We start from the raw sequence: 19,013 nt of genomic DNA on the forward strand, positions 1-19,013 counted from the left end.
CTCATCACACACTCTCTCTTTATTTTCTCTAATCACACTTTCTCTTTCAGCACACTTTCTCTCTCATCATACTTTCTCTCTCCCCAGTATCTCATTTTCTCTCATCACATTTTCTCTCTTCATTTTTTCCCATCACTCTTTCTCTCTCAATCCACTTTCTCTCTCCTCATTTTTTCATTTTTTCTCATAATACTTTCTCTCTCTTCATTTTTTCCATCACTCTTTCTCTCTCAGCATACGTTCTCTCTCCTTAATCTCTCATTTTCTCTCATCACACTTTTTCTCTCTTCATTTTTTCCGATCACTCTTTCTCTCTCAACTCACTTATCTCTCATCGTACTTTCTCTCTCCTCACTCTTTCATTTTCTCTTATAGTACTTTCTCTTTTTTCATTTTTTCCATCACTCTTTCTCTCTAAGCACACTTTCTCTCTCATCATACATTTTCTCGTCTCAATCTCTCCTATCATGCACTCTCTTTTCATTTTCTCTCATCATACTTTCTCTCTCTTCATTTTTTCCCAACATACTTTCTCTCTCATCATTTTCTCTCATCATATGTTTCTCTCACATTCAACTTTCTCTCCCATCTAATTTTTTCTCTTATTTTCCTGTAAGGGTGAAAAAGGAAATTAGGTTCATTCCGATTGAAAATATTTAACTAACCAAACATCATTTTTAAGAATGATACTCAAGCTCATACCCATTCCCATTCCATAATATTATGATACTCATTCCCATTTCGATTCCTAGGAGAGAACCAAACGCCCCCTTAATTCACATTCCTATTCCATCAAAACCCAAGGGAGGGGGTGAGTTTCATCCATACATAAGTTTTTGGGTTTCATTCCAAAATCTTGATTCCATTCCCATTAACCAAACATAAGGTTTGGGAATGAATCCATTCCCTCATTCCCAAACCCATAAATCAAACGCCACCTTACTATTTCTTTAATCGATTATAAGGAATTTAATCGATTAAAACATCAATCTCAATCGATTAAAAATATAAACTTAATCGATTTTAAAAAATTAACATAGTGACGAGTTTAAGGCTGTTAATTATTTAAATTTTATTTATTTCTGTTTAAAATTTTAGAATTGACAATTAATTGATCGACCAAAGTAATTGATTGAACTATCATAATTTTATCTAAAATTAGACTAAACAGTGACGGGTTTTTTTCGGCGTTCTTCGTATTCTTCTCAGAAACATGAAAAATTCGAAAAATAAGTCTATCCTAGTTTTCTTTTATATAATTTTCGATGATTAAAAATTTATATTAACTAGGAAAACTTGATCTAGCATACAAATAATAAATCTATGAATAATTTAAACTTTATTGTCAATGAAAATGATGAAACAGAAACTTGGCTCTGATACCAATTGATGATTCTCGTAAAAACCTAAGTCATATGGATTCTAAAAACTATAAAGAATTCACATATAGAAAATACAAGAACAAGCAGATCTAGTTTCATCGAGAACATGACATAAGAAATTAAATACATAAACATAATAGACAAGGAACCTGATTGAATAGTGGTTTGATCTCTGTGGAAGAAGATGCAGCGGAAAGGAAGATCTTCCAAGGGACTTAGGGAGCTTCTTGTCAATGGGGAACAAGAAACTATGTCAAGATTCTTACCTAAGCCCTTGGGGACCAACCCTATATATAGTGAACATTTATTATCAGTCCATCGATAATAATTGATGTGGGACTATAAGTCCATATATACTGAACATCTATTATCAACGAATAGATGATAATAGATGCAGGACTATAGGTTTTACATATATGAGATCCGCATCCAATTACCCGAAATTTACTAGACATAAGTTAGATCACTTTAAAAGGTTCGGATCATATTCACGTGTTCAACTTACAAATAAACTCATCTAATTTGAATAATTATACCTAACAGAATATTTTAATTACTGAATATAGGCATACAGTTTGTGTACAGATCATATCACAAAAACTTGCATTGATCTCAGCACTTTTGTGAAGCTTACACCAGGAAAACCAATTGGCACTTGTCAAGTGGTTCATGATTTGATCCTCAAATCCATATCGAACTCGCGGATTCCATGTCTTCAGATTTGCTTCCATTAAAATAATCACATGATCTACAATCTTTTTCTGGTTCTTCACTTCTAAGAAAGGTTGTGATGGAGCCATGAGGAGTTTAGCACATTGAAAATTCAGATTTCAGATTCGCTGAGATATTAAACCTGCTGGAGCATCAAATCGTATCATCTGTACAAACAAGATGCAGATCATCCTCAACCTGTGGTATTGCCCAATTATGGAGAAAAAAATCTGGATCATGATGATATATGTAGTTTTTTGTTTAATATCTGAACTTTGTCAATTATTACACCATGACTGTGAATTCAAGAGTCTCACAACTTTTACAAGTACTCTCTGAGCAGTCTCTGGCTATAACATTTTATCTCTAAATTCTGTCAAGAGCTGCCTTTCTACTGTAGAACACCACAAGTCTCTGAGATGCTCTGCAGTGACGGTCGCCAATGCCGGCTTCTCGCCGCCGCCGTTTGTGTGCTGCTCTTTTGCCTATCCCTGTCCTGCCTTGCCACCTGAACAATCAAACCATTTCATGTGCACAAAGAGCTGTTAGGAAACACCCAAATTGCTGATTCCTTCATATCTACTTTAGGCCAAGAATCAAGTCCATCTGTAACAATTCAATACAAGAACCCAATTTTTGACAGAAAAGAACAGAAATAAGTACCAGAAGTGCGTTCTCTGAATCCTGTTGCTGTTGTTCCTCTCGAGCTGCCTCAATAAACTTGTCATTTGTTCTGAGTTTCTCCTCTTGTTGCTGCTTTCTGATTAACTCAGCCTGGCTTTTCTTGAGCTTCTCATACTTCCTTTGCTTTATAGCGTTTGTAACCTCTGTCCAAGCATCAAAAATCTCACCATTAGCTCATGAACAACCCAAGATCACAAGTTTCCATGTAAATTCTACAAGCAGAAAATTCCACAACCTTCGGAGGTGATCAACCGATAAACTTGGCCGAGCAGGAGCATGTCCTTGGCCTTCAGAAGCCGTGCTCGGGTGAACCGGACTGCGCTGCCGCCGCCGCCGCCGTCCTCCTTCTCCGAGACATAGAGCGTGACAAGTGCCACGTAGTAGCCCGGGTTGCTCTTCATCACATCGGCTGCCGTTGTCGGCCAGTAGAGCCTCTCCACCTTCCCTTCCGGGTGCTGAATCAACACTGTGGCTGCCTCGGATGCCTGGCAATTCCCCATCCCTCTTTCCTTCTCAGCTAGTTGCACAGGGATGGAATCAGCTGAGCTGCGGTTGACCTTCTATAATGGAAAGAAAGAGAGGTAAGATTCAAAATCACTGTGGGATAACTGTATTATGGTTCCTGTACTGTCTCCTTAACTCAATTACGAGATATATATAGTGGATGATGAGCCAAAAGACCACCTTTTTCAGGCCCCTGGTTGCACTTATCCTGGCTCGGAATGAGTGATTGCAGTCCATTACCTAAAGTAGAATTCATTCATTAGTTAGTCCAACAATTCCAATGGATTTGATTATTATTGCATCCAGCGAATCTTCACTTGTTTAATCTCCATTATTCGACCAAACATACTCTAAGATAAAGTTCGGATCACTCGTATCTGAAATATACTAGTTACTTTGGGGAACTAACCTTTTTTTGTACAACCACCAACCAAACTTATTGAAAAGAAAACAAAAAGATATTTAAGTCGAAAACATGAGGTTATGCTGTCCTCAACCACCACCACCATCTAATTTTTATCAGATTCAGTGGTGGTGGTATGTTGGTACATATGAAGTGGTCCTTCAACTTGAGCATTGTGCATTTTCCTTTTCTATCAGGAGAAGTGATATCAGAGAAAGTCAGAGAGTGTTATGTGAGCTAATTGAATTCAAGCCATTGTTCCTGTTAGTCCATTAAAGGTGATTAAGAGGGCCATGTGCAATGCTGGAGCTCTCACACAGTTCTCCAGAATTCAGGATTAAGATACTCAAACTAGAGGCAGATGAGGTGTTTAGTTGTCTTGTTGGTCGATTACAGTCAGGTGTTAGTGTCATATTGTCCACGCAATCTTCCAAACTCGTAGTAGCTCAGAATTTGTTTGCATTTCAGATCTCAATCTGCTCTTCTATTCTCATGTTCAGGACTTGGTCATTTCATAATTGCAATCTTGTCTCATAAGAGGACAGATAGTAGGGGAGATAAAGTTTTGGCGAACCTTCTGATCACATTCCATGGAGGTGTCATTATCGAACCAACTTGAGCTTCTTCCTCTGCTCAAATGGATCGCACAAGTTTAAAGCCTTGATGGCTGTGTTGCGAGGGTCCCATGCGGCCTTGATATTCTGCAAGAGCATTAATGCCTATCTGTCTTTTCCTTTCCTCACCTCCTTTTCTGGTTTTGTCTGACTGAGGAAAGCATGATTCATGATGCATCACTAGTGTTTCCTTTTGTGCACTGGAAGCTCCATTATTGCATTCAAGTGCAGGCAGAGCTGGATCTGTGGATGCCAGCAAAACCAGTAGAAATGAACCGAAGAGGAATTGAAGACTTACTTTGATTACAGGTTGTTCTCTTGGCAGATCAAATCAGTCTAATTTCACCAAAAATGAAAGAAACCTAACTGAAAGCTTAATGAGGCCTCATTGGTTTGAGTGGCCATTGTTTCGGAGCTAATCAAATGAGTTCCCCTCGTTATTTAAGAAGCAACAATGAAAGATTCCGCAAACATAAATGAGAAGACAACTGGTTGTACTCGTCGGCTGCATTGTTTTAATTTCAGTGATGCATGTGATCCTCTTCATTTGCGTCTGAGAAATCCATTGTTAGGTGTGGTTACTCAGGAAGATGATGTATTGGTCAGTTAACTGATTTTACAGAAAGAAGAGAAAAGGTGAAGGAAAAAAAAACGAGATAGAGAACAAAAATCAGCAATTGTATTGGGAATTAAAAAGCTAGAGATTACAACAACAAACTCTTAGAACCCTAGTGATGTTTTGATGTGTTATTAAATAAATTTAAGTTCGGCTCTTATGGTGTTTTAACTGTTGGATATAAGTGATGTGAATGGAGAAGAGACGGAAGAGGAAAGAGCTTCCATTATAAATGAGACTTTAGTTTCACATTGAAAGTTTCAAGACATATTAGTTGATTTATATTGATTCACATACATTGATTATATTAATAAATGCATGGGGAGAGATTCTCTCTCACGCATAGATGTACAGGGGTGCAAACCTAGAACCCAGATTGCACTGAACCATGTTAATTTATATGCGAGCACGACCTGCGCACGTCGAATATAGGACCGATCGGGGCAAAATTTATCCAAGTGGAACAACCAAGCCGAAAGTGAGGCGAATTTGTTTCAAGGAAACTACAATTCTTGCAAATACCATGTTGACTAGTGTGCGAGCACAACCTGCGCGCATTGAATGTTGGACCGGTCGGGGCAAAATTTGCCCAAGTAGAACAACCAACCTGGAGGTGGGGCGAATTTGTTTCAAGGAAACTGTGATTCTTTCAAATTCTTTGGTCGCTCGACCGACTACTTGGCTGCTTCACTCAGCCTCACTACCGGACCGGTCACATGCTTGCTTGACCGCTATCCCGGTCGGTCTCTCTATCCGCCCGATTGGCCTTTCTACTCGCCCAATCACATTGCTCAGTCGACCTCTCTGATCGGACGGCTGCTCTGCCCGATCAAACTCTGTGCTCTATCTGCAACTCGATCGCAATGCGCACTCGTCCGCTCGGCCTCTCTGTCTTTAGACCGCCCTGCCTTCCACTGTAAGGCTAACTTCCCACTTGACCTACCCGGTCTGCCAATCTATTGCTTGCCTGCCCAGCCCTTCAGTTCACTTAGACTTTGCTGATCGGACTCGAAGCTCGATCTGCACTTAGCAATTAATAGAAACCAGCCCATCAACAACAATCTCATTTGTTTCGATGGATAGGGAGGATGAGGATCCACCTTCTTATATTTTACATCTAGAATTCGAACTCTATCATAAATAATAATAGGAACTGAACATTATATTATGGCAAGAAAAAGTTTGATTTAGAGAGAGAAGAAAAGGTAGAAATTGGAACAGAAATATCATTTGATTCCTCGATCCTCAAAAAAAAAAGAAGCAAAGTTTCATCATTGAGTAAAAAAATGGAAAATTCATGTAAAATTGCAATCCCCACCATGTAATTAAAAGCACACCTACACATCTTTATCGACATTGTTTTTTGATTGGAAGACCTCGAGTTAACCATCGAGACTTTGGGATATCCGGACACATACTTCGGGAAATGTTTCATACATGTTTATTATCGGGCTCAAGAAGATCAAGTTAGTAAGGAGAAAAATATCCTTTCTTGTTTGTATAAATTTCTATGATTTATGATTGTGGAACTGCTGACAGCTTGAGATTATCAGCTCAGGTCATTTCAATAGATAAGTAAATTTAATTCAGTGTATTTAAATTTAGCTAATATCCCGTAAATCTCTGGAAGCAGATTATAAGTACAACATTAATTTGTATGTCTAAGTGTACAAAAACTTAGGAGAGCACACATGTACTCATGACTAAGGAGCATCGAGACGACAAACCTTGGCAAAAGATGTAAGTGAGTGAGAAGGATGACACGGAAAAAGAGTCAATAAACTCTGTGCATTCTATGTACAAGAAGCTACAGAAAAGGACTCCAATGGAACGAGCCTGCATGGGAGTGAACCAGAAGGACTTAGTGCATCCGAAGGACGATAAGCCGAAAGGAAGACTGTGCAAGGCGATCAAGACAAAGTCCGAACAACTACATGCCTAGGTGATTGGGAGCAGGAGGAGTCAGTAAACGATCAAGTCTAAAGTTAGCCATTTACCGGCCACGGGAGGAACTCTAGGCAACTAGGAGCTAGCCGTTGTCAAAATGGCCACGTCAGCAATCCTCCAAGTGACTAGAGAGGATATGGTCGACCAGAGGGAGCTGAGTTATCTAGAGTCGTTGTCGAAGCGGATAAAGTTTGAGGACACGTCAGCATCATCCATGCAACCAGAGAGGATATGGCCAACTAGAGATGTCACATTAGTACAATAGTCAGAGTCAAATGAAGGCTATAAATAGGACTAAAGCTTGAACAACAAAAAACATTTCCATTTAGTTCTATTTTATTGCTTTTGTGCATAACCGTTATTAAAGGCTTCTCTGCCTTCGTGTCATTTTTGAAGGAGAAGATAGTTGAGATTTAATCATTCTTGGACTAACAACCCGAGGGTTGTAATCAAGTAATCTCTCATGTTCTCTTTCCTTTTTATGCTTTCATTTTACTTTTAATGTGTGTGTCCTTACTAGTTAATTATCAAGAGAAAAGATTATTTTTCAATTTGTTGGTCGCTATTCACCCCTCCCCTCTAGCGATCTGAATCTCTTCCGCAACACCAACAATTAGTATCAGAATCAGACAGTTCAGAAAGACTAATTGCCGACTAAGCAACTAGATCGGGAGTAATGACCGAATCAAGTATCCATCCATCTAAGTTTGAGGGTTAATTCACTACATGCAGAAAGAAAAATGAAGGTATTTTTTAAAATAGATTTTGTTATTATATTATGTATTAAATTTGATTTTAAAGTGCACAAGAACGAAGTCTGAGAAGTAATTGGGGAACTTTGATGGACCAAAAAGTATCGATAAGAGTTCATGGGCAACGGTAAAGTTGAGTTTCACTTGCTAAGCATATTGCTAGTGCAAGAACTCAATAGAATTGTCTCCTATGACTTTGCCAAGGATCTTTGGGAAAAGTTCCTAGAACTCCATGAAGACACCTCATATGTAAAACTGGCAAGATTGAGATTTGCTAAAAAAATCAACTCAGCAATCTCCAGTTGAAAAAGAGTGAGAAGGTTGTGCAATTACATGCTAAGTTGAAAGAGATCCTCATTGACCTCAACAATCTTGAAGAGATAATTACAAATTGAGGCATCCTTAGATATGCACTCAATGCTTTCCTATGAAATACAAGAATGAGTATCGAAAGTAAATTCCTATTACATTTCTAAGAATCTTGAAGTAAATAATTTAGAAGATTTCTTTTCTACCATGGAACTATACAAATTTAGGGGTGTAATCGAACCGAGCCGAACCGAACAGTATGAGGCTTGAGTTTGGCTTGTTTAACTATTCCCTAAGCTCGAGCTCGGCTCGAGTTTAATTCGGGCTTTACTTCTTAAGCTCGAGTTCGGTTCGTAATGAAATTAAAGAGTTCATGAACGGCTCAAGCTCGGCTCAAAAATATAGTTCATTTAAAAGCTAAACGAGCTTAGTTCGAGCTTGACTCGTTAACATTAAACAAGCTCGTTAGGCTCGAGCTTGAGCTCGTTAGGCTCGAGCTCATTAGGCACATAATCACGCTCGAGCTCGAGCTCGTTATGCACATAATCGAGCTCGGTAAAATCACCTACAATACATGAAAATCAATTGTAGTAATTGAAAACTACATGTAGAAATGAATACATAACATGCAAGCCACACAAACCCAACAAACATAAAATTAAACAACTTAACCTATCAACACATGCATAGCCACACGAATCAACTAACATAAAATTAAACAACTTAACCTGACAACACATTCATAGCCACATGAACCCAACTAACATAGAATTAAACAACTTAACCTGTCAGCACATGCATTATAAATCCTTAACACTTAATAGTTCTTAACACTACATGAAAATTACATCAATAAGTAAAGAAATTAACAGAGTTCAATTGAAGTTTCATCTCTTAACTCAATCGGCCTGGCTTTTAATCAACCTTCTTTTTATCTTCTTGCTGCCAAATAGTGTTAAAATAGTTAAATACAACATATTTGAATGGTAAGAAAAATTTTAAAAGGATAAGTGAACAAATTTTCAATGTGTTACATCAAACTAGATAGGAAAATCAAAGATAAATGAAGGCTTTGTCAATACCTCTTGAGTGACAATAATGGCAGCATCTAAGTCAATTGAATCTCTTTAATCTCTAGCTTTTCCTTTTCCATACAAACACATAGCATCAAAAACTTAGATAGGAACAAAACAATATGTAGAATATAGCAGCAAGTCAAAAACTAATTAAATATGATGTTTATATGAGTACCTTTGATTTTTTTTTCTTGATTCGATAATGAGCACACAACCAATCTGATGCACAGAGCAATATTTGGACTATATCTGTTCCCAAAGAGGTACGATGAGGATCAATTACCCCACCACTGGCACTAAAAGTCAATTCAGAAGCAACTGTAGTTATTGGAATTGATAGTACATCACAAGTCATTTTTTATAAGATCCTAAATTTTAAGTTGTTAATTCTCCACCATGACAATGCATCAAAGTCAGTTTCATCTTCACAAATAACACGCCCTTCATCCAAGTACACTTCTAATTCAGATTTTACTTGCTCAACATTGTCAACATTCTTTATGTAACTAGAAAATTGTGCCCTTACTTTACCTCTTCCTCTTCCATTTAAATTACTTCGACCAATAGAACTTTCTCTTTGAGTTTCACTTTGAACATTGCTATTGTCAACACTAGTTTTATGAGCTTCAACATACTCATTATACATGTACTCATTATACAACATGTGTAAGGTCTTACGAACCATAGAAATGTGCTCAATTGCATCACCAACTTAATATATCTTCGGGAAACACCATTCAATCAACTTCATCTTGTTCCTTGAATCTAAAACTATTGCTATAGAGATCAATAAGTTACTATCACCCCAAAATTTATCAAATTTAGTCTTCATCTTGTTAATCATTTCTACTATGAAACTTCCTTCATCTGCACTTGCTTCATTTAACAACTTTTTAATGGTGTAAAGTTTAGTAAGGAACAAGTTAGAAGTAGGATATTCACTTCCTGAAATAAGATGAGTTATTTCATTAAATTCCTCAAGAAATGAACAAACAACACTAACCTTCTTCCAATTCTCCTCACTTGGCAAAAAAGTATAAGTTGCATCCCTTGCTGCATATCTAGGGAAAACATCTTTGAACTCTAAAGCAGCCGATAACATACAAAATGTAGCATTCCACCTTGTGCAACAATCCAAAACAAGTTTCTTCGAAGATAGTTTCAATTGCTTTGAAATTTCACCAAATATATTAACACGAGACTCTGAGACAGCTATATATTTCACACTTTCACGCACATTGAAAATAATATCTTGAATCTCAAATAACCCATCTTGCACCAAAAGATTCAAGATGTGTGTACAACATCTTACATGAAATAATTTACCACCAAGAGGAAGATTATTGTTATAGGTGAGGTTATCCTTCAACGTCCTCATAGTTACATCATTATAGCTAGCATTATCAACTGTAATTGACCATAACTTATTCTCAATTCCCCATTCAACCAAGCACTTATTTAACACATCACAAATGGAAACACCATTATGAGGTGGAGGAACTGTTGGGGATCGGACGGCCGGCTTGAAGGGGGATTGGATAGACGGCGCCCCAAATACTCGCTTTCTACACTATTGTTAGTATGCGCAGCGGAAATCTAATACTAACTACAAATATGAATACAAAAAAAGCTTAAGACAAGAATAAGAAATGCAAACCAAGCTAACACGTTGTTTAACGTGGTTCGGAGATTAGGGCTCCTACTCCACGGCTGTCTGTAAGGTGGACGATCCCGATCCTTCGGTGGATTACTCCCCGGAAAACTTCCGGCTAGCTCAAACCTCCTTGTGGGTGGAGAAACCTCACCACAACCCTCACAAGAGCTCCTTTGACGCTAGGGCACAGGTAGACTACTAATAGAGATTAACCACCTCTATTTCGTCAACTCAAACCAAGCTCCCAAGCTTTGGTTTTATAGGCCACGGGTTGGAAAACCCCGCCTACCAATCGATTGTTAAAACATGCAGTCGACTGCCTTCTGTGAAAATTCGACCGTTACATCCCAACGGCTCGATTCCACACATTCTCTTCGCTGCCAGTCGACTGCCCCAGTCGACTGCACCAGTCAACTGCTAAAACATGCAGTCGACTACTACAGTACTGCTACAGTAGTGCTACAGTACTGCTACAGTAAACCCTAATTCTAGTATTTTACTCTGAGTACAATCTCTCGTGCACTCGTACCCTCACCCTTATGACTCACTTGATGCTTCCTTTGCAGCTTTGACCTTTTACCTTCAAGCCTACTTCCTTTGGCTCTCGTCCCTCGGATGCATTCAAGCCCGCGGCTCGTCCCCAATGTCATCCTTCGCGTATGCCTCGAAGTCGCTTCCCTCGGCCCTTGTCCTCGCTGCCTTGTCCACGGTCCCTCGGATGCTCCATCCTTCACCGGACCCGAAGCCATCAACCTGGGTCACATGTGTATCCTGTAAACCTGCACAACTCAAATACACATATCAAATACAAGGGTGAACCTAACTTAAACCCTTTGCCCAAACACCAAAACACATGGTCGCACGGACCATTGGGATTGCTCCAACAATCTCCCCATTTTTGGTGTTTGGCAATACGTTTAAGTTAGGGAAAACAAATAGCAAATAAACATACTAATACATACAATGGACTTACGATGCCAAGGCTACACACTTGGACTTACAACGCCGAATTGGGCTTACGTTGCCAAGGTTACACACTTGGCAACCGCCGAAACAATGCACAGGGCTTTTTAAGAACCTATCCCAAGGCTCCCCCTACACCTAAGCTCCCATTGAGCTAGGATTTTCCACATAAGGCTTTTTAAGGACCTATCCCAAGGCTCCCCCTACACAAAGGTACTTTCAGGTTTTCCTAACTAAACCTTACTTCTCCCCCTTTGCCTAACATCCAAAAAGTTCTCCAACAATATCCCAATTATTGAAAACTTGTCATCCAAATGACCCTAAACTCATGTATGTATCACCCATGGATCCCATACATCTATATGAGCTGACCCGGTCAAAATCCAGTGCTGAAAACACTTTCAGACTGGTATCAGTCGACTGCAAGAAGTACCAGTCGACTGCCCCCATGAAAACGAGCTTACGGAGACATTCTGTGCTCGTGAACAGTGTTACCAGTCGACTGGTAACTGTACCAGTCGACTGGTACACTATTCATGAAAAAATCAACCTTTTCTGGCCAACTTCAAAAATGCGCCAGAAATTCCACAGACCTCCAAAAATCCCCAAATTTTGTGGAGAGGTCTATTATATCAATATCTACTTGGGAAAAATATATCTATCACCAATCCCAAGATTGACACAAAACACAAAACTAGCTAAAAAGTTCAATTGAACCTTGACCTAAAGTCCTAGTTTTGGCTTCCTCTTGATGCATTTGCCTATACTAACCCACAATGCATCCCTAGCATTGGTTTATATGGCATCTATACATCCAAAACCAATTATCATGCTATGTGACCCCAATTGTCATATTTCTTGCATGAAACATAAACTAATTGTGCCAAAACCCTAGGTTTGAGACTCAAGTCCGTCTCCAAACCACTTGGCACATTCCATGGCTTGTCTAGACTCCCAAGTAAAACCCTCTTGAGATCCATTGGCCATGGGTTCCAAATTGACTCTTTGAGCTCCCCCTAGAGCTCTTAACCTTAGTCACCTCCCTAGGTGACTCATCCACAATGGCTAGGCCACATCGGTCCACCCCCGGTGAAACTTGGCCTACAAATCTAACTTTCTTAACCTTGGACACTTTGTCCTTGGTTAATTTCTCCTTACCATTAAATGGTTTTCCCTTGCCATTTATTGGCTTCTCTTTGCTATAGTCATATGCAACCCTAGCATAAGACTTTCCCTTAGCTTTGGAGGACTCTCTCTTGCCATGATCATTTGCCACCCTAGCACATGATCTCTCATTAGCCTTGGAGGAACTAGATCGGTATCCCAAGCCCGATCTATCATGGTTGGGTCTTTGGCTACCCAACACCATATTTAATTCCTTAGATCCAACATTGAATCTCTTAAGGAATTGTTCTAACTTATCAAGCTTTCCCCTTAAGGCTTGATTCTCCTTCTCTAGGTTCCTAACCCTAGAGTTAATTTGTCCAAATTGGACATTCCTAGACCTACCCTTTCTAGGCATATGTCTCCCCTTCTTGGGATTAATGCCTTGGGTCTTCTTAGGTCTACCATTTCTAGATTTTTCATGAATGGGCCTCCTAGGGTTTTGATCTACAATTACCCTACTCCTATCATGATATTTGAAACCAAAATTTTGCATAGGCTTTATATGATTAACATTATTTTTCCTAACATGCATGGGAACATAAGAATTTGAATTTGAATTACACTTCAAATTAGGGTATACCTCCCTTACCCTTGAAGCTCCCCCTTGACTTGAGCTCCTCTTCTTCTCCTCCCATTTCTTTAAATGTGCAAGCTTCTTGATTTCTCTCTTCTTGGGGCATCTTGTGTGGTAGTGTCCAAGTTCTCCACACGTGAAGCATCTAATGTGTTTCTTCTCCTTCTTCGTCCTACAACTCAAATTAGATTCTAAAGAGATTGAATTGAGTTTAGGAGATACCTCTTTCTTACCCATAGGACATCTACTCTTGTAGTGCCCCTTCTCATTGCACCCGAAACAAATGATGTGATCTTTTGACTTTGCTTCGGTGGAGGTGCTCACTAGGTTGACTTCTTCCAAGATTTCTTCTTCTTCTTCTTCACTTGTCTTGGATTCTTCTTCAACCTTTGAGGATGTAGATGCTATATCTTCCTCATCCACACTTGTGGATGACCTTTCTTCATCCTTTTCCTCAAATGTGACCAAATTTACTTCCTCTTCTTCTTTTGATGTTGAATTGGTCTCCACATCCGATTGGTCATTCTTCTCCTCTTGGACCACTTCATCACTTTCTTCGGATTTTTCTTCTTCTTCTTGTGTAGGCAAAAATTCCTCCCATGGTAATTTCTTCACTTTGCTCCACAATTCATAGGCGTTCTCATATTTACCTACACCACTTATCACATTAGGAGGCAATAAATCAATTAAAATTGCTATTACCTTTGAGTTTGCCTCCGATCGTGAGGTTTGCTCCTCCGTCCAATGTCGTGTTCGGAGTTTCTTTCCTTTCTTGTCCTTTGGGACTTTGAATGGCTCCTTTACCACCATCATGGTGTCCCAATCCGTGTTGAAGAAAATCTCCATCTTCATCATCCAATAGGTGATGTCCCCAAGGCTTCCTCCTTCAAACTTTGGAGGTTCAATCAAGCCAGTCATCTTTTGCCTCCTTGGCGGTTAGTCTAATAGAGAGTGTCCTCGCTCTGATACCACTTGTTGGGGATCGGACGGCCGGCTTGAAGGGGGGTTGGATAGATGGCGCCCCCAAATACTCGCTTTCTACACTATTGTTAGTATGCGCAGCGGAAATCTAATACTAACTACAAATATGAATACAAAGAAAGCTTAAGACAAGAATAAGAAATGCAAACCAAGCTAACACGTTGTTTAACGTGGTTCGGAGATTAGGGTTCCTACTCCACGGCTGTCCGTAAGGTGGACGATCCCGATCCTTCGGTGGATTACTCCCCGGAAAACTTCCGGCTAGCTCAAACCTCCTTGTGGGTGGAGAAACCTCACCACAACCCTCACAAGAGCTCCTCTGACGCTAGGGCACAGGTAGACTACTAATAGAGATTAACCACCTCTATTTCGTCAACTCAAACCAAGCTCCAAAGCTTTGGTTTTATAGGCCACGGGTTGGAAAACCCCGCCTACCAGTCGACTGCTAAAACATGCAGTCGACTGCCTTCTGTGGAAATTCGACCGTTACATCCCAACGACTCGATTCCACACATTCTCTTCGCTGCCAGTCGACTGCCCCAGTCGACTGCACCAGTCAACTGCTAAAACATGCAGTCGACTGCTACAGTACTGCTACAGTGGCGCTACAGTACTGCTGCAGTAACGCTACAGTACTGCTGTAGTAAAACCCCAAAAACTAGGATTTTACTCCGAGTACAATCTCTCGTGCACTCGTACCCTCACCCTTATGACTCACTTGATGCTTCCTTTGCAGCTTTGACCTTTTACCTTCAAGCCTACTTCCTTTGGCTCTCGTCCCTCGGATGCATTCAAGCCCGCGGCTCGTCCCCAATGTCATCCTTCGCGTATGCCTCGAAGTCGCTTCCCTCGGCCCTTGTCCTCGCTGCCTTGTCCACGGTCCCTCGGATGCTCCATCCTTCACCGGACCCGAAGCCATCAACCTGGGTCACATGTGTATCCTGCAAACCTGCACAACTCAAATACACATATCAAATACAAGGGTGAACCTAACTTAAACCATTTGCCCAAACACCAAAACACATGGTCGCACGGACCATTGGGATTGCTCCAATAGGAACATCTAAAAAATTTAGATTTCGCTTTTGTAAATTCCAACTAGAGTCCACATAGTGATAGGTGACAACCATATATGAAACCTTCTGATCTGACTTCCATAAATCAGTAGTCACACTAACCCTATTCACATCTTTTAATGATTCTATAACTTTTTTCTTCTCAATTTCATAAGTAGTCGTATAATCTTTTTTCATAGTAGCACGACTAATCTTCTGATAATATGGAGTTCCAGTCCTCATCAATAAATTGAACATTTCATATTCAAAGAAAAGGAATGGCAGCTCATGCAATGATTTGTTGGAACCCCAAGGTTATTTTGATGTGATCAAATAAGTTAAGTTAGGTCCTATGGTGTTTTAACCCTGTGTCTAAGTGTGCAAGAACTTAGAAGCACAAGAAGTCGAGCGGAAGACGCAGCAAGCGAGAAAGACGGCACAGACGGGCTCAGTGCATTCGAGGGACGAGGCGCTGCGGAAGAGTACACCGGCGGACGAGAAGGAAGAGTGCGGTGTTTCCGAGGGACGAGAAGCCAAAGTGGAAGATTGCTCGGGGAGCAAGAGATGCAGCTAGCGAGAAGGTCGGCACGGGAGAGAGTCGACGAGCTCGGTGCGTCCGAGAGGCGAACAACTGCGGATGAGTACATTGGCGGACGAGAAAGAAGCACGCAACGATTCCGAAGGATGAGAAGACGGAGCAGAAGTCTGCTCAAGAAGGTCAGAAGTTGGGTTCGGGTGAGCCTTATTCTGGATGACTGAGATCACCAAAGCAAGCGGAGCCGGAGCAGAAGACCCGGACCGAGGCGAGCTAAACCGGAGCAGAGGGTTCGGACTGAAAAAGTCAACATTGTTGACTTTCTTGGTCCGGGCGCCTGGACCAGTTCGGGGCGCCCGGAACCCTTCCGGGTGCCCGAACCTGGATTTTATCCAGATCATGGTCAAACACGATCTATGCGAAAGGGATAAAGTTTTATCCCCTTCTAGGCGCCTAGAACATGTTGAATCGTGGTGGTCAGCTAGAAGGGGGGTTGAATAGCCTGAAAATAAAACGTAAACCCTTCTCAAACTCTTAAACTAACACTTGCATAAAATCGAAAAGTAATAACTTAAAACAGAAGATACGAGGCACCGAAGTTGACTTGGTTAAAATCGGGGAGGTTGTTAATCCAAGGAGAATGATCGTACTAAAAACTCCTTCAGGCAGAGAAGCCTCTTACAACGATGAAGCGCAGAAAACAGAAGCTTAATTACAGAGAAAGCATACAAGTGTAGAAAGAATAAATTGCTTGAATTGTTTTAAAAAGCTTTTGGATTTATAGCCTTGGTCGTAACGCCCTGAGGGTTCCGGGCGCCCTGGGGGGGATAAACTTTATCCCCCAACGTTCAGATCAAGTCAAAACTCGATCCGATCAAAAAGTCAACTCCGGGCGCCCGGAAGGGTTCCGAGCGCCCTAGAGGGAAAAGTCAACCCGTTGACTTTTTCTAGCCCGGGTCTTCTGCTCCGGCTCCGTTCGCCTCAGACCGAGTCTTCCGCTCGCTTGGGTGATCTATGTCATCCGGAATAGAGCTCACCCGAACCCAACTTCTGGTCTTCTCGAGCAGGCTTCCGCTCCGGCTTCTCGTCCCTCGGAATCACCGAATGCTTCCATCTCGTCCGCTAGCGTACTCATCCGCAGTCTTCGTCCCTTGGTCGCACCCCGTGCTGACCTTCTCGCTAGCTGCGTCTCTTGTTCCGCTCCAGCTTCTCATCCCTCGGAACCACCGTACGCTCCTTCTCGTCCGCCGGTGTACTCTTCCGCATTGCCTTGTCTCTCGGACGAACCGCGTGCCGTCCTTCTCGCTAGTTGCGTCTTCTACTCGACTACCTGTGCTCCTAAGTTCCTGCACACTTAGACACAAGGTTAAAAATACACAGAACCTAACTTAACTTGTTGATCACACCAAAACAACCTTGGGATTTCAACAATCTCCCCTTTTTTGATGTGAGCAATCCAAGTTAAGCTAGGATAAAATAGACATGAAAATAGATAACTAAATTTGCAATTAAGTGCAAAAAGATAGAAAATTGTCTACCTCCCCCTAGACTTATACTTTTTCTTCTCCCCCTTTGATAAAAAAAAAATCTAAGGGTTAAAAATAATTTCTAACTTTCTTAAAAAATTCTAAGTTGGAAAAAACTCTAAGTTAGAGAATTTTTGAAAAAAAAAATTCTAACTTTAAAAAAAATTACGAAACAATTTATAACTTTCAGACCAATTTTGTAACTTAAGCAAAAAAATGTTCTAAGTTAAAAAAAAACTTTTAAGTAAAAAAAATTCTGACTTAAAAAATTTTGCAATTTTTTTTTTGAAAATTTTTCTAAGTAAAGATTTTAAGCATGAATTTTAGAAAAAACTTTATCCTGAGGGTTCCGGACACCCTGGGGGGATAAACTTTATCCTCCAACGTTCAGATCAAGTAAAAACTCGATCCGATTAAACAGTCAACTCTGGGCGCCCCGGAGGGGTCCGAGCGCCCTGGAGGGAAAGTCAACCCCATTGACTTTTTCTAACCCGGGTCTTCTGCTCCGGCTCCGTTCGCCTCAGACCGAGTTTTCCGCTCGCTTGGGTGATCTCTGTCATCCGGAATAGGGTTCACCCGAACCCAACTTCCGGTCTTCTCGAGCAGGCTTCCACTCCGGCTTCTCGTCCCTCGGAATCACCGCGTGCTTCCTTCTTGTCCGCCAGCGTACTCATCCGCAGTCTTCGTCCCTCGATCGCACCCCGTGCCGACCTTCTCAATAGCTGCGTCTCTTGCTCCTCGAGCAGTCTTCCGCTCCGGCTTCTCATTCCTCAGAACCACTACACACTTCTTTCTCATCCGTCGGTGTACTCTTCTGCAGCGCCTCATCTCTCGAACGCACCGTGTGCTGTCCTTCTCGCTAGTTGCGTCTTCCGCTCGACTACCTGTGCTCCTAAGTTCCTGCACACTTAGACACAAGGTTAAAAACACATAGGACCTAACTTAACTTGTTGATCACACTAAAACAACTTTGGGGTTCCAACAGAATGCTTCCAGACGCCCCGACTAAGACTATAAATATAGCCTTGGTCCAAGAAATTAAATAGAATAAGCAATTGCAAATTCTACACTTGTGTGCTTCTCTTATCTAGTTTAGCTTCTTATTTCTTGTACGTCATTACCGTAAGAGGCTTCTTCGCTTGAAGGAGATACTAGTACGATTCATTCCTTGGATTAACAACCTCCCCGGTTGTAACCAAGTACAAATTCCTGTGTCTCTACCTTTTAGTTCTTTCTTTAACTATATGCAAATGTTCTTTTAAAAGTCCAAGAAGGGTACTTTGTGTTTATGTTTTTTTAGGGTTATTCAACCCCCTTCTAATCGGTCAATGCGGTCCAACAAGTGATATCAGAGCCAGGATGCTTCAGGAGGACTAACCGTCAAACGAAGCAACAAGATGGTCGGAACTAACATCTATCCACCAACGTTCGAGGGGGAGTTCACTTTTTGGAAATGACGAATGGAGGTTTATTTTAAAACCAATTTTAATATGTTACTAACAATGAAATATGGTTTTGAAGTGCCCAAAAGCAAAGAAGGAGAAGAACTTGAGGAGTATC

At 40.8% G+C, this 19,013-nt stretch overlaps 1 protein-coding gene across 1 annotated transcript; it reads right to left on the reverse strand.

Annotated features, from left to right (window-relative positions):
• Positions 1-2,331: 2,331 nt before the first annotated feature.
• On the reverse strand, positions 2,332-3,411 carry LOC121977327. Its single transcript, XM_042529909.1, has 3 exons — positions 3,013-3,411; positions 2,757-2,920; positions 2,332-2,601 (listed from the first exon to the last, which is right to left on the reverse strand). Exons 1-3 carry the CDS (start codon positions 3,275-3,277, stop codon positions 2,485-2,487), a joined length of 546 nt encoding a protein of 181 aa, XP_042385843.1. The 5' UTR covers positions 3,278-3,411; the 3' UTR covers positions 2,332-2,484.
• Between the last annotated feature and the right edge of the window lie 15,602 nt (positions 3,412-19,013).

Source organism: Zingiber officinale, chromosome 4B (genome assembly GCF_018446385.1).
Source record: "Zingiber officinale cultivar Zhangliang chromosome 4B, Zo_v1.1, whole genome shotgun sequence".
Taxonomy (NCBI): domain Eukaryota; kingdom Viridiplantae; phylum Streptophyta; class Magnoliopsida; order Zingiberales; family Zingiberaceae; genus Zingiber; species Zingiber officinale.

Bases quoted from the DNA above. Each gene is read 5' to 3' on its own strand.
- LOC121977327 (XM_042529909.1), bottom strand. From the start codon at position 3,277: ATGGGGAATTGCCAGGCATCCGAGGCAGCCACAGTGTTGATTCAGCAC. The intron at 2,921-3,012 runs GTTGTGGAATTT...ATGCTTGGACAG, and splicing joins TCGGTTGATCACCTCCGAAG to AGGTTACAAACGCTATAAAG. The intron at 2,602-2,756 runs GTACTTATTTCT...TTGATTGTTCAG, and splicing joins ATTCAGAGAACGCACTTCTG to GTGGCAAGGCAGGACAGGGA.